The 16,904-nt window shown below is 43.9% G+C and overlaps 1 protein-coding gene across 1 annotated transcript in view; it reads left to right on the forward strand.

The window, feature by feature from the left end:
• Positions 1-325: 325 nt before the first annotated feature.
• Positions 326-16,904, forward strand: part of LOC307231606 (guanine nucleotide-binding protein G(o) subunit alpha-like) — a gene marked incomplete at both ends in the record, with an annotated part of 99,536 nt that continues 82,957 nt past the window's right edge. The window contains 2 exons of the mRNA XM_080002371.1: positions 326-374; positions 1,100-1,142. Of these exons, the coding sequence (XP_079858497.1) occupies positions 326-374; positions 1,100-1,142 (92 nt within the window). The remainder of the gene's footprint in view (positions 375-1,099; positions 1,143-16,904) is intronic.

A 16,904-nucleotide genomic window follows, 5' to 3' on the forward strand; every position in this document is an offset into this window, starting at 1 on the left:
GCGGCCACGTTGACGTAGGATAATTTTGGTTTTAAACCGGATGCAAGCGGCAATCCGAAGGATGTTTCTGTGTAGTTTGTAATCCTCTTTGGATGATTTATTTCAGTGTGGCTCTGCGTGAATAGAACTACAACTCCCAGTAGCTCTTATATACGTCTGAATCATGATTGCAATGCATTTTGAGGACGAACACAGCTGAATGGCTGTTTCAATCAGTGACAGTTTGCCCAACTCCAACTGCCAGTTCCTAGTCGCGCATTGTGCTTTGCAGGTTAAATCCTCGAGGAGGCAGACCATTAAATTAGCAAAATAAACGGCCGGGTTCATGGTCCAGGGCAAACTGTGGAAAGGAATTTTGATCGGCACGTGGGGACGTAAGTCCGATATGGGATGGGTGAAAGATATCAGTATCGGCACCCGATGCTGATATTGGATTGGATCGGCCCCGTCTCTGGTAATAATCCATGAATGGTGCCATCATGCAAGTTCCAATGACTCTGCCACCATTCTAAATGCTTGCGTTGCTTATGTTGTATTCCACTGTGCTGTTTTGCGTTCTGTCTGAAAATAATTCCACACCGCAGACACTGCACCGCTGCTGGTTACCGGGTGGCTTCTCTTTGCGGTACGATGCGCTATGTTGCTGCTACTTCACAGCATGTCATGAATGAGCGGTGCATACAGAGGTAGCTAGTGGAGCGGCCGTATGTGCAGCTATGCAGCGCTGGACATCTTGAATGTTGTTTTCATTTAAGATCCTGGACAAAAGTTTTTTGCTTTAGGTGTTTTACAGAATCAATGGAAAGCAGAGTTATATTTTTCTCCCTTTTTTTTTTTCTTATCGGAAAAATGATCTGATCCATGACTCAAAGGGGTGATATGATCGGAACCGTGAATTTTGCACCCCTAATATGGAGGCAGAGAGGGAAGGCAGACCATGGAGAGAAGGATCTATGAGGAGGTAGTTAGGGATGGGTGGGGCTACACCCCCACACCACCTCACCCCTGGACTTATTCACATAGTGTTTTTCTGTGGTCCAATATCTGTCCACACACACACACACACACACATTTACATTGTGTTCTCTCTCTCCCTCAGGGGCCGGGGAGTCAGGAAAAAGCACCATTGTCAAACAGATGAAGTAAGTGTCTAAAAACCACTGTCTAATAACCCTGTATTATTGTGTGTGTGTGTGTTCGCGCGCAGGCGTGCACAATGATCTATACAGACTTTCTCTCCCTCTCCCCCCATCTCTCTTTTTGCTTCCTTATTTCTGAATATAAACTTGCATTTGTTTTGTGGACGGCAATATCAGCACTACGTGTATGCTGTTGACCATCTCATGTTATGTCGATTTCCAATGGACCAGTAGTAAACCTATCTGCCTTTTCGGTCAGCAGGCCACTGCTTATAAAACCCTAAATACTTCGATATACCAAATGAAAGCACTTTTTCAAAGTCAATCCGCTGACTCCAAGCCAATGATTTATTTTAATGTAGTTAAATCTTGTCTTTAAGGCTACATACAGCAAAGTACGTCTCCGAACTTCATATATTGTTCTAGCTGTTGAAACCACTGCTCTTCCCGCTTGGTTATAATATCGAAAGAAAGATATTGTGATATTTGATTTGATTTCGTTTGATATTGTCCAGCCCAAACTTAGTCCCTCATCAACTTTAAGGTGAGGTCCATAAGGCTTCAGATGTTTATTGTGTCAGACAGCAGGGTTTCAGATGCAGCCCAGTGTAACATCAAGTGCACAAGGCTGTTAGGAAGGTTACATTGCGAGTCTCCTCTCATTATTTTCAGTGAAAAAAGTCATTACAAACAGCAGGGGCTTCCACCCCCTAGACGCCGGACCCCCGAAAACATTCTGTAGCCCACCAGTAACACAGCTATGAAGAGCCTCTTCCATACAATCCCCCCCTCCCCTCCCTGGGTTGTTTTATCCTCCATCATCGCTTGACGCTTTTATCCCCTGGCATATGGTTTTATTATGGACAGCCAAGGGTTATTATATCCCATAATAGGCTTTGGTTGTGGCAGCGGTGGCGTATGAGCTTGATGATCCTGTTTCCACAAGCGTAGCATGACTGATAAACCCATAAAAATAACAACATTGATTCAGTGAGTTATCAGTCGATCACTTGGATTGGTTGATTGTCATTGGAAATCAGTGCAGGGTGACTGGTGTTAATATGAAGGAGGTCATTTGGGTGCAAATTTGATTGTGAGTGTGTCTGTGTGTGTGAGACATCTTATCTTATTAGTTTCATCTCTGCTTAGCCATCAGCCACGCCCCCCCCCCCCCCCCCCCCCCCCCCTCCCACACACACACACACACACACACACACACACACACCTGTCGAGATGGCTCATGGCCGTTTGGGGGTTATCATTCGACCGGCGGTTTTCGCGTAAATCGAGCCTTCGTGCCAAAATTCCAGCTAATAGTTTGTGGATAGTTGTTTACAGTGGTGGAGTCAAGGTCTGAGGTTCTCTATGAATGAGGGTGTGGTTCTCTTGTGTCATCAACTGCCAGGTGTGTCAAACACCTGCTTTGCTGGGAGTCTGCAGCTGAAGGGGCTGTAGCTCAGTAGGAGGAGCAGGTTGTCGAGCAGTGGGAGGATTGCGTGTTTCGATTCCCGGCTGTGACAGGAAGTTACTGTAACTTCCTCAATTCTCATAGATATCTCGCCTGCTGCAGGAATTGACTATTTATGACAACTAGACTCACTTAAGGTTGCGTGTGTTTGTCATTTAGGCCGTGCCTCTTTCTATCTGGAAGATAGAAATGTGGGTGATGCTGTTTGATATGCTGTTCTGCATGTATTTTTTATTTTTATTTTTTTAACGATACACACCTTGAGGTTTTGATCAAATTGTTTTGAACAAATGCCAGGATGTGAAAACGGACCAGCAAATCTTGCTGCCTCGCTCCTCTTCGACCCCCATCAGAATCACGAGCATTCCAAGCTGGCCTGAAAGAGAGCGAGCGAGAGAGAGAAAAAGAGAGAGAGAGACAGCGAGAGGGAGGGAGGAGGAGTGGAGAGCCCTGGGCACATTTTCTTTCACAGTGTTCTGAGCATCTGGGACGTGCTGCAGGAGACTAATTGTGGGTGTCCGTGTGTGTGTACGTCAGTGTCTAGTGTGTGTGTGTGTGTGCGTGCGTGCGTGCGTGCGTGCGTGCGTGCGTGCGTGCGTGCGTGTGCACAAACACTCTTTTTCTACAGAAAGAATCAGGGTCGGGGAGATGGTGGAATAAGGCCCTTGGAGTGAAGTGAAGTGTGAGCAAGAAGAACAGGATATGAAGTAAGATGCAGATAGAGAATCGATGGATATAGGTAGATCGGCAGGTAGACTGATTGATACACGTGTGCACTTGCGTGAGACAGAAACAAAGAGAGACAATGGACTGCTGAGCGACTTATCAGCCAAGGTGTAAAGTCTTCGTCACCCCGCGTGCCCTGCTGTGCGAGAGAGAAAACAAGAGAGAGAGAGAGAGAGAGAGAGAGGGGATCTGGGAATATATAGAGAAAGAATGAAAGCACTGGCAGGCGGAGCAACAGAGTTAACAAAATTGGGGATCTGATGTGGGAATACATCTTATATGTTGTACTTTAATGGTCAGACAGGACACTGAAAAAGTTGGAAGCAATTGTCATTACGTATAAAACGTCAATAAATGGATATGCAAAGATATCGTGTGCCCCTCCGTCAATATGGGATTGAATGGATATTGAATGGATTTGCCTGATCAATTCCATTCAACCGATTGACTCAACTGCAAAACAAAGTTCCTAGGTTTGAGTTAAATCAGGGAGCGGGGCCAATCGAGTCCATGCATCGATTCGCGCCGGGTCATTTAGGATATTTCGGGGGGGAGAACAAACATTGAATGCACTGAATTACGCTTGCATTTGTGTGTGTATGTGTGCGTGGGGTGTGTGGTGCGGTTGTGGGAGTGTGATATTTGTGTCTGCCGCCCAAGAGAGTTGGTTATGTGTGAACACCATATCTCTCTCTCTCTCTCTCGCTCTCTCTCTCTCTCCCCTGCGCGTGTGTGTGTGACACCATCTGTGTGTGTGTGTGTGTGTGTGTGTTTAGGCGTGTGTGAAGGTTCTCTCGCTGCCCAGCTGGCACAACTGACCCCTTGAAAGCTTCACTCTTTGCTCTGCGCGTGTGAATGTGTGTGCAAGGCACGGCTGCATCCAGCCGGTCCTCAATTACGACGTCCACATTATATTGATTTATTGCCCAGCCCTAGTTAGGGGTTCTATTTCCATGATGCTTAGTGGATAGATAGATAGATTGATTGACTGATTGATAGACATTCGGCTCCCGGAAGGCTCACTTCTCCTGTTCCTTGAAGAGAAGAAAAAAGATGTGTGTGTGTGAGTGAAAGAAAGGAAGAGAAAGCGAATGTGTGTGTGTGTGTGTAATTGCATTAGCCACCACCTCTCCCAGTGACGTAATGGAGGGCGATCAGCCAAAGGTAGGGGAGAAAGAAGTTGCTCCCCACCCACTCCACGGCTGCAGTGCTTCCCACAGGGCTTTTCCCACCGCGTGCAGGGCATAATTGGGTTGGAGCCCTTTAGAAAAGGGGGTGGGGGTGTTGTGGCGAGAGAGAGAGCGAGAGAGAGCGAGAGGAACTGAAAACGGGGAGTGGCTGATTTGGAATTGAATGGGCAGGGACAGAATGAGAAAAGAACGGTGCCCACTGGAAGAACTGGCCGTGACCTTTTCCTCTTCCATTACCAAAATCTTGAACCTGAGTATCTGCCAATGCCGATACAATCTGATATTTCTTCTCTCTTATAACTTGAAAGCTTTAAATGAGCTATTTTTATCCATGCACTTCGCTGTAGATGATCACCTTAAAGGTTCGCCCTCAAACAGCTCTGCTATCTGAAGCCTGTTTGCTGTTGTGGCTGGCTTTCCTTCTCAGCAGCTGTAACACCTGAATAAATTGGTTGTATTCCTTGAGGGTGATGCCGCTGCAAGAGCTTTATCGAGTTTGTTGTATTAAAGTTTCCGGTGCTGCTGCAGCCACTTGATACACTTATTTTTTCGAATATTTTGCTCTCTGCTGTTGCTCCTCTCTCCACGTTTATTGTGAAGTTCTGCCCAGGGCTGTGACGGTATTAAATATTTCTTACCGCAGTGAAAAGCAACGTCTAACCGCGGATTACCAACCAAGGGGGCTGTGTGCATTACAATAACAGGATAAAACAGATAGAAGTTTACAAAACTGCACAGGGATAACGTTTCTATGACGAACTGTAAATAAGGCAAATCATGAATATATTTTTGTATGTGCTTCCGGACAAGGACGTGAACACAGCTCTCCGTGCACCCTGATTACGGAGGCCCGTGCTGCCTTCGTATTCGCATTGAACAGCTGAATCCGATTAGACTGAAAAAAATTCTGGGTCGGGTACAGCCCTAGAAATAAAAAATAATAATCGGATACACACAAAATAAATCCCCATATGTTTGATGGGCTGCCCCTGAAGGTTATCGTCACAGCCCTAGTACTGCCACACAGCTGACACTGTGGCAACTCCCACACACTTGATGAATGGCTAGCTAGCTTGTTGTTGTTGTCATGGTAATGCGAGGCCACACGTGGGCTACTATTGCTATCGCGTGGCCTTCTTTATTTCTCTTGACGTTATGTCACAAAATAATACATAAAAAAATACGTATTTATATTTGTTGTATTTGGTGATGCAGCATCCCACAGGCCCCCCTGCCCTGAGTGAGAAAAGAGCCCTTGTACAGAAAGAAAGACCCATTCTCTCTATGCCCACACCTCTATACCGGCACAAGGGCATTCATTTCAACGATGACAAGAATTCCAGTCAAGAGACGTACATCTTGTGAAAGAGACAAAATACAGTTACCTTATTTTGCCACAAGGAAGAAGAGGAGAGAGGACTAGGAATTTCCAAATGCAAGTATCTAAGCAGGCTTCAAGAGTTGCATGGAGAGACAGGCTAGACGACGGTTTCTTGTCTTATTCTTTTCAAGGAAGGTTTTCACTGGAGCAAAACTAATCTCTGATGTAATAAGTCTAAGTGATACAGCAGAATAAACAAAGCACTCTAACGGTCTTCTGTCAATGGCCAAATATTCCTGTGGACAAAATGATTTGATTGGCTGCTCCAGTGAGCTGGGGAACAAGAAGGCAACGTGTGTGTGTGTGTGTGTGTGTGTGTGTGTGTGTGTGTGTGTGTGTGTGTGTGTGTGTGTGTGTGTGTGTGTGTGTGTGTGTGTGTGTGTGTGTGTGTGTGTGTGCTTGTCATTTTCAGAGTGTGTGTTTGTCCACACGCTTGCACGTACACTGTTTGCATCCAATTTGCATAACCTACGTGGGCAGATAGATGCATGTAAAGAACAGTCAAGGAAAACACACACACTCACGCACACACATTCCAGCTCTGTCATCTCGCCATAATCTGATTTCCTCAACTCTCTTGAGCACTCCTCTCTTCTTCCACCCCTCTTTTTCTCATTTCCTCCCCCTGCATGATACAAATCATGTCGTCTCTGGACCTTTCCAGCGATATTTGCATCTTTTTTTTTTTTTTTTTCTTCGGTGTATCAAATAAATGCAAACTTTTTTTTTACCGTCCGTTCTGTCTCCCTCTCTCTGTCCGTCTCGCTCTTTCCTTTATCTTTGTCTGTAACTTAAGCTTTCTTTCCTCTCTCGGTCTGTCTTTTCCGTTTCCCTGGTTTGCTGTCAGTTGTATGCTACATCGCTCGCAAGCCGATGTCAGCACAGGAATGTAAACACAGAACCCCACTCATGTCGTAGTAACGCTTTTAAGTCGTAAATCAGTTTTGGAGTATCCATAAAGTTAGCAGGTTTTCATTCATCTTAAACCAACTAGGGCTGTGACGATACCCGCATTACCGCGGTTACGTGACGTCACCACGGTCACGACCGTCACTCATTACCGTCATCACCGCAAAATAAATAAATAAATAAATATATATATATATATATATATATATATATATATATATATATATATATATATATATATATTTGTATTTAATTTTTTTGCCTGTGAAAGTTATAGGATATGAAATACAAACACAATAATCATTGCTAAGTTATCGTCATTGACTTCTAGGTCTTCCACACTATGTTCAAGGACTCCTGGAAAAAGTTTGCAGTTGCTCCGGTCCCGTACAGTCCATTAAACATACTGTATGGGGGATTTTTTTTGAGTCTGTCTGATTATTATTAATTATTTAGAGGGCTGTGCCCGACTCAGAATTTTGTCCGTCGGTTCAGATTCAGCTGTTCATTGCGAATATGAAAGGGGCACGGCCAGGGGCGCAAATTACAGGGGGGTCCGGACGCCCCCTCCCTGGGAAAAAAAAAAGCTCCTTTGAATGGTCACTTTCAGAATTATCAAGAAGGAGATGTCAAGAAAATAAAGAGGTAAAGTGAGGAACAGCCACCTCTACAATGCCCTGAACACAAGTAAATCGTGCATATAAAATCTAACATTGGCTATTGGTGTCGACGTTAGTGGCATATATAATACATGTAGTTTACATGTCATTTAGTTGTTTAATTGTTCTCTCAGGCACCTGCCTGTCTTCGACTGTGTCAGTGATCAAACCAGACTGCCAATCCAAGGTCTTGCTCAGTATTCAAAGTGACCAATCAGAGGAGCAGAGACATCCAACACAGCTATTCAGTCAACTTGACGAGTGAGCGAGTGTTGAGAAATTGCGAGCGCGTTGACCAGTGAGATGGTGCTCGTCATAGCCCCGTGCATGCAAGGCCGCATTTGCGCACGCAGAGCAGAAATTTGCTCGCGGACAATGGTTTTCTGCTCGTGGATACTGTTCTGGCCGTTCGCGGGTTTTGAGACTAATTTAGGGTAATATCGCTATTGTAAGGTCAGACTTGGATATCGTCTGGGATTTTGGTTATCGTAACATCTCCTCGCCCTATATAAACACTTCCTGTGTGTGGTAGAGATGTTACGAAGGCATTTAGGTTGATTACTCATCAACACGTTACAGATCGTGAACGCGATGGTGAGTTTGTTTGGCATCGTAGTGCTGCTGGTGTTGTGGTATTTTTTGTTCAGTAGCAGTTTTGCATTTGATGGTAACAAGTATTTTATTCTCTCTTTCTCTCTATCTTGAAACACATTTGAATACAATTTGTTTTTACGTGTGTGTGTGTGTGTGTGTGTGTGTGTGTGTGTGTGTGTGTGTGTGTGTGTGTGTGTGTGTGTGTGTGTGTGTGTGTGTGTGTGTGTGTGTGTGTGTGTGTGTGTGTGTGTGTGTGTGTGTGCGGTCCATGCGCTGAGCAGGGCATTTCAGTGAAAAAACAGAGGCCTTTTTTGAGGAGTGTATGTGTATGTCATTGTGTGTATGTGTGTCTAAGTTAGATTACCTATGCACATTAGTCGCATCAATTGCTTATTTTGGTGTGTTCATGTATGCGTGCTCTGAGTCTACTTTGGCCGCTTTCAAATCGCTTCAGCGTTCTGGAAGACAATGGAGTGTTGTTATCATGGCCGTACTCAGCTGAGCTGGAGTCAGCTGATGGTGGCTATGGCAAGGTTTTTTTTTTAGCTAGCTGTGTGTGTGTGTGTGTGTGTGTGTGTGTGTGTGTGTGTGTGTGTGTGTGTGTGTGTGTGTGTGTGTGTGTGTGTGTGTGTGTGTGTGTGTGTGTGTGTGTGTGTGTGTGTGTGTGTGTGTGTGTGTGTGGCAGTAGACACACATTCACAGATCTATCTTCTGTGCTCAACCTTTTCTTGGATTTTCTCTTCTATTCTGTTCTATTCTTCTTGTAATTAATTAAAATTGACACGCAGGAAGACAGAGGGCTGAATAATTACATTTTGGCCTTGTATCTTGGCTGACCCCATTAAATCTGTGCCTCTCTCGCTCTCCCTTGCTGCTGTTCTTTCTTTCTCCTGTGTCCCTCAACTATGACATGAGGATCCATGGACGCATCCATTACTCCATGCATCCATCCATCCATCTATGCATCCATCCATGCATCCGTCCACCCATTCTCCTTATTCAGCCCATCTGTTCTATCAGGTCCACCATCAAACATGCAGTTCTTCCCTCCCTCTGTGGTAGATGGTCGTGGAGGCTTTTCTCTCCATTGGATGCTTGCGACGTCTTTTCAAAGACACAGCCGCTGCTTTGTGTTAAAGCAAACAATACGGATTTAAAGTCAAATCTCAGGTATTTCCATTTCCCATTGACAGAGAGAAAGCAACCCATGGAGGTTTTGATTGCACAAACGTTGAGGCCTTTCTCAAAAGTATGCTTCTGATCAATTGATACTGTATGTTGTTTTTCTTGGTCACTTGTGGTGGCGGGATATTTTTACATCTGAGGTTGCTGTTTTTTTTGTCAATGTGTATCTATAGTGTCCGTTTACTGACCACACCCAGCTACGCTGCTGTGAAATCACTTCTTACCATCAAAGGTGGACCCCGCCACCAACAATGGAAACCGTGTTTAGAGAAGCATTTTTTTTCTCAATTTGTTTTAAAACTACCAGTAAAACTTCACTCAAATGTCATTTCACCCGAAATGCTTATCATACTACCCAACAATGACTTTATGACATGGCATATGTTTAAAATTTTGTTATGAAAGATTCAATGAAATAAAACAACGTTTACATCAGGACTCATCCATTCTCCATTGTTCTCAAGTCATGGGACCTGACTTCACCTTGTGCTGTTACATCGGTGCTAATTAAAATGTGCTTATAGCACTCTGCTCCATCCACCACCAACACCAGCTGTTTTTTGTCGTGTGTGTTCCAGTGGAAGCACGTGTGTGTGTGTGTGTGTGTGTGTGTGTGTGTGTGTGTGTGTGTGTGTGTGTGTGTGTGTGTGTGTGTGTGTGTGTGTGTGTGTGTGTGTGTGTGTGTGTGTGTGTGTGTGTGTGTGTGTGTGTGTATACAGTAGTTAGTACATATTTTTAAAGGTTCAAAGCAGGTTCTTGAGGTGCTTGAATTTCATCCTCAGAAATGTAAGTACTGGAATACCTAGAATGTATAAATATTAATTTAATCCAGCGTGGTTGGAAATAGACACTTATAATAGTAGATGACAATGAGATTAATAATGTATATAGTGTTTGTGTATATACAGAATATATATATATATATATATATATATATATATATATATACACAATTCGATTATGAAGATTATATTTTAATTTGTAAAGATCACATTGAAAATGAATTATATTTGTTTTTCGTGAAGTCCTTGACAATAAAATAATGGTGCCTCAAAAAGTACTTGAAAGTCCTTGAATTTCATAATGCCAGAATGAACTCTGTTTTCATTAATAGTTAATTGCTAGCTGGATGGATAAGGGGAGTGAAAGAAGGAGGAGGAGGAGGGGGTTAAGAGGTTTTTTCCTCTTCTCTCTCTCTATCTCTCTCTTTCTCTCCGGACAGGAGGTGAGATGGAAGGGTTGCTCTAAAAGAAATACATGAGCGAAGAATACGGTCATGGGTGATTGTTAGCTTGTACGTGTGAAGAGAAGGAGATTGAAAACACAGAAAACCTATTGGGGCAGTCACAATCAGAACATTTTAGTTGAGTTAGTTAATTGTCATATAGCCAAAAAATTATGGTTAACAATTGAATTGTCTCTTTTGGTTCATTTTGTGCCACTATCATAGTGGCATGAAATTCAACTTGTAATAGCACACATCACCGTCCATCTCCGAACCATCACCGACTAAACTGACACTTTATTGAGTGGGTTGTTCACGGTCATTATTAGACTCTTCGATTTTGGGAAAGGGAGAGGAGACATTTGAAAATCAAATGACTTGTAACAGAATAAAAGCAGTGTAGGTATGTTGAACCCTGTAGAGAGACTGACTGAGAGAAGTCAGAAATGAAAGGTCACCGCCAGGAGTTCTTTCCTTTTTAGGGATTTCATGTTTTTCTCCAGCGCTCCCCTTCCTGATCCATCCCAGTTGCCGCAAGCACAGCTTTGAAAATTAACTGATTTCTGAGCCAAAACCTCCACATTTCAAGCACCTGGCTGTTAAAACATTACTTTGCAAAAAGTGCTATGATTATCTAAGCTGCCACATGCACACAGCTTAAAAATAAAACCATTTCTTCACACCCCTTTTGACTGTTGGGCCAGTTATCTATAGAGAAAAATCCTCCTCAAAACGTTCATTTGTGCAGCCACAATGTTCTATGTTCACTTCCCACTCCTTCACTGATGCTCCACAGGGGTGTTGGGGCAAATCAGCTGAGTTTATGATTGGTTGCCATGGTGTTACTTATACATGATATTTAATCACCAACCACACCCGCATTCTTCAATTGGAGAAAAATTGAAATTGGCTGAAAAAAAATGTTTAACTGTTAAGCCAGAGTCAAGGTTATGCAAATGAGAGTGTGTATCTTAACTAACTACACGCAAGAGGAGGCTGGACCAGGTCGCTAAATGCTTAGTTACTTAGAAATTTCCAGTCAGCAGAGCGAACAACCGAGATCTGACAGCGGGAAAAACTGCAGAAGACAAAAAATCATGAGCGCTGCATCAAAAGCAAGCAGAGCTTATACTCGCACTGTACACTATACACGTAAATGAAGCACATTGCAGCTGCGCTACGCCTTCTGGGATGTTTGTGACGGGATTGTACCCAGCTGGGCATCGCAATTGGGGCTCAACAATTTCAGAAAAATTATCAAATAGACCATTATTTTCATTGTGATTTAGTATGATAATTAAGTTAAATGGCTTAAATAGAAACTGTGGATTGATATTAAAGTAGTTTTTCTATTTCTTAATTGCATGGAGGCTGTGGTAGTGCTTGTAGCGTGGAAGCCGATGGAGCATTTGGTCTCACGTGGCACGGTTGGTCCGGGTATAAGTCGCGGCTTCAGGTTATAACTTATATACGGTCATAATATAATTAAAAATGAATCATTAATAATAAAATTGCTCGTGGAAACCAGGTGATCAGCCATTGATCAATAAGTTAACAGCTCATTCATCACTACCAGGAAACGGATCTCTATAGATGCGCTCTCTCTCAAAGCCGTCATGGGTTGATGTGTGTAATTGGAATTTCAGTTTTGGATTCGGGAGACAATGTCTTTGAAATTTGCATTTTATTACATTATGATGTCATTTTGAATTTGATTAATTGTTGAGATCTAGTCACAGTGCAATTTGACAGTGAGCTAGCATGTCTGCTCTATGAGAAGTAAAAGGTTTGTTGAGGTCGATATTCATCTCTTCTGCACTCAGCTTGTGAAGAAAACAGTGGACCTCACGGCACAGGAACCCAATTCCAATTCCCTATGAAAAGATCCGCTGGATGGCACTGGAAGGAGTCTGATCGGTTACTTCCTGCTGTGTATTCTTCTGGGTTAAACCAGTTCACAGTTTCAATCAAAGCGCACGATCCATCGCTAAACCAGATACCCCTCGATCTAAGAAGTCAGATGGCAGCGAGGCAGCATTTCTCAGCATTTTAACCTCGAGGCCATTTCTTTTCACTGTGACGCCAGGTCACGTGACACCATTCAAGGCGTCAGCACATCCTTCCGCTGTGCTGCAGGTCATTGATCTTCTCCGCGGCAGGAAGCTTTCGCGGCGCTGGGCCGCTCAAGGCAAGTGTGTCCGGTGGCTAGATGAGAGAGATCCCCAGGAGAGTCTTTCATCAAACCACTCCACGAAGTGAGGTGATACAGTTCCCTTAGCCGCAGGATACAAACTACGGTTGCACGTAGTGCTGCTCCAGCCGCTGGGAGGTCGAGCTGCAGCAGGACGGGAGCGTACCAGAAGATGGATTAGATCCCTCTGACAGCAGAGTTATCGGACCGTTCAGAGCGTACAGTGAATAATCGCTGTAGCGTGTTCAGTTGTGATTCCGCCTACGTCGTGTACGACTACATCTGGAGGTGGAGATTGCTTACCACGTCACTTCAATTTGTCCATCCCATTACAGTTGGGGTAATTTCACGTTTTGGTTGAAAAGGAACACTCAGCGTTTACAGGAAAAGGTTTTAATAGCTTTTCAAATTGCTTGGAAAATGCCTTCACTCTTCACTGAACGCAAGGTAGTAGACAGGTTTATTTCTTAGAAGACTTCAAGAAGTCAAGGGGTTTGTCAAGGGACTCCCCGTTGATAAGGTGTAATCACGACGAGCTTGATCAGCAGAGCAGGAGCGGGTGGATCATCAGCGATCATGGTCTTTAACACACATATGGTGCTCATTTTTTTTGTCTCTACTATAAGATGTATCCAAGAAGAAAGAGCGTTCAACATCAAAATCAGGGATCAGAAGTGAACTGATAGCGAGCGTTGTTTATCCGAATACTTTTGAAACTTGGAGTATTGGGATAAAAATGCCCTTCTGGGGCCGCAGCAGCTAGTGCGCTGAGATAAAGCAAGCAGAGCGCTGAGATGTGGGCGAGTGCATGTGAGTTCCAGTACCCCGCCGCTTGACCTCAAGGTGCGAAACCAGAGCGATTGGAGCCGAGCAACCAAGGTGTGTGTGTGTGTGTGTGTGTGTGTGTGTGTGTGTGTGTGTGTGTGTGTGTGTGTGTGTGTGTGTGTGTGTGTGTGTGTGTGTGTGTGTGTGTGTGTGTGTGTGTGTGTGTGTGTAAGAGAATGAGAGTGTGTTAGTCGGGTTGCCGATGTGTCGCTGGCACCTTCGGTTATTTATAGACCCCCTCTCTCTTTTTCTCTCACCCGGTTCCTCTTTCTCGCCGTCTCCACGCTCACCATTAACCGTTATCACCCGACACGTTCTTATCCTCGCCCCCGCTCTCTCTCTCGCTCGCTCGCTCGCTCGCTCGCTCTCTCCCACCCTCTCTCAGCTCTGTCCAGCGGTCTTGTTGACAGGACTCAGTCAGCGTGCAGTATGTCGCAACTAAGAGCTCGGTCATCGCGATCTGAGGGTAGAGCGCCCCCGCGCCGCGCAGCGGTCTAGAGTCCATCGACGGCGCTACGTGTTTAGAATGTGTGTGTAGGTGTGTGTGTGTGTGTATGTAAGTAGGTGAGTAGGATAAATATATCTGAGGTGAGGAGGGGGATAATGTGTGTGAGTGTGTGTGACTGCAGCAGGGAGTCACTGAATGTCAGGACGCAGCATTTTAGTGGTATCTCTGGTTTGCCGTGATTTACCTCCCTCTGAACATTGGCCCTGGCTGAACTCCCTAAAAATAGGAACTCTGTCTTGCTTGATCTGTGTGCCTATTATGGGGGAGTCATGAGTTTTCAGCTGTTTGTAAAACAACATGGATTAACACCAAGGAGTGTCAAGATCAAGCTGTTAGTTGTTGATTTATTGTCATACAAATCATTTTTGTGTTTATTTTTTCATTTTTTACTTAGAATACTTTGCATACTTATAATAGTGTAGTAATGCATTTCTACACTATCATAGTGTACTTATAACAATGTAATAATGCACGTTTGCCTATTCTACCCAGTTTCTGAACGGTTCATTTTGCCTCAACCAAACTTTTCCTGAAATTTGGATTCAAAAATACCGTTGTGCAACCCTAGTGTTTTTACAAAATCACTAGGGTCCCCTAATTGTAACAGCTCTAAACTCGCTGTCGTTGTGAACTGTGGCCCCCGATTGTTCGCTGCTCTCTGTCAGGCTGTTAACACCTGTTGCTCCTCGACCAAAATGGCCGACATGTGCTGATGTCACCGAATACTATGAACTGCCCATATGTCTGTCTGACTGTCCATCTGTCGGACGCAGTATGAAATGAAACTATGTTTCAGTTTTTCGGTCAATGTTCCCCTTGTGCCAGGGCCATGGAGGAAGCATGGACAAGCACATGCACACACACACACGCACGCACGCATGCACGCACGCACACACACACACACACACACACACACACAGACACACACACGCGCAGCTCTCTCTTTGCTGACAGAAGGGCTTGGAGAGTGGGTAATGAGAAAAGGTCCTCATGCATGAAAGCCCACATCAGCGAGCTAGCCAACACACACACACACACACACACACACACACACACACACACACACACACACACACACACACACACCCCTAATGAAGGCTAGCTGCAGCACTTATCTCCCTGTGCTTCCCTTATTTCCTCATCTTCCTCCCTCCCACATCTTTTTTTCTTTATTTTTTCTTTGTTTGTTTGTTTCTTTCCCTTCCTCTGCCTCTAATGACGGAGCCTGCATTAACTTTCTTGGAAGACGGTAATGATTCAGTTTCTGTGTAGCACCAACAATCTTTCTGCGCACACACACACACACACTCCTGAGGCTCTTTGGAGTCACACAAAAGGGATTTTGTTTATAGATCATGATAGAAAAGCTGCATTCTACCCCGGTTAAATTTTTTTTTCTATAACTTTGCAAGTTTTATCTATTTAAGTTATGGGGGTGAAGGGTTTGCGAGACGGGCAGTGTCAAATCGTCATTGACATTAATGACAAGCAATTAAAAAAAAAAAAAAATTATCAGCCAGGAAAAATCCAGGCACTAAAATTGTGTAAGTGCAGTTTACTGTGTTCTGAAACTGTTCCCCCACTCTCAATCTATCAGAGCCGAGAAGGAGGGGAGCGGAGGGAGAGAGTGGAGAGGCTGTCTGCTCTCTCTCCCTCTCGCCCTCTCCGCTCAGAGCTGTTTTGGATTTATTATTGATCATTTGGAATGTTCATTGTGTAAAAGTGTTCTTGTATCACATAAAAGATATATATATATATATATATATATATATATATATATATATATATATTATACATATATATAAAAGATACTGTGATGTTTTCCCTCTCGTTGTTGTGACTTCATGTGTTCTTCTAAGCCTCATTGTGAAGTGTGTATCAACTACTGTACCACCACAGAAATGGAAGGTGACAACGACTTGTCCTCACTTCCCCGCTCTTTATGTAAATCGAATATATTGTCATTATAATACAGCAATATATAATATCATCTCAGAGAGAAGGTTTTTGATTAATTTTGTTTCCTTAGTTTCTGACTTGTATGGAAAATGAAAAATGTAAACCTAACTCAGAGAATTGAAGTGGAGTTTATTTCTCCTCCAGACAACGCTGCACCATGTTCTCGTGCCGGTTTTTATTTTCATTTGTTTCCTACTTGGAATGAAATTTTTAAACACAACTGAGTTGAGGGACTCTCCTGTTCCGTTCCGTTATGGAAAAAAACGTGTCCCCACCGTCCCATGCCGCATCACGCACTTCTCCCCATTGCTTTCCGTTCCTAAGGGTCTTTTTTGCTTTTTTGAACCTGTGCTGTCAGCATGCTGGGCTTACAACAGAGTATTTGTGCCATTGCATCTAGGACAGAGTTAGTCTGCAAGTTGAGTTCAACTTCTCAACCTTCAATGCAGCTCTTTATTCATTCTTTAATCATCAAGAACTGCTGCAATAACTCAGTCCTGTAGGATGACAAGAGCAAAGCTTTTTGTTGTACAGAAGTGCCACCAATCCTCCTCTTTGGAGAACTATCTTACCATGTTTTGTTCTATAAACCACTAATCACTACTCCAAGAGGGGGAGAATCACCATGGTGAGGCAAATAAACATAGAACCAAACAGCAACATGTACATGGAAAAACATAAACATAGAACCGTCAGATGACATGTATCGACAAAACAGAGTTAATTAAGTCCAGGAAAACTAGAGCAGCAATTTGGCACATGGCCTCTTCCTGTCATAGTTATGGCAGTAAATGAGGGAGGAAAGGAGAGCGATGTAACCAGGAGGGTGTTGGGGGTGTGTTCAAAGCAGATGCTGGTGGTGTGTGTGTGTGTGTGTGTGTGTGTGTGTGTGTGTGTGTGTGTGTGTGTGTGTGTGTGTGTGTGTGTGTGTGTGTGTGTGTGTGT

This window comes from Zeus faber, assembly GCF_960531495.2.
Source record: "Zeus faber genome assembly, chromosome: 6".
NCBI classification, from domain to species: domain Eukaryota; kingdom Metazoa; phylum Chordata; class Actinopteri; order Zeiformes; family Zeidae; genus Zeus; species Zeus faber.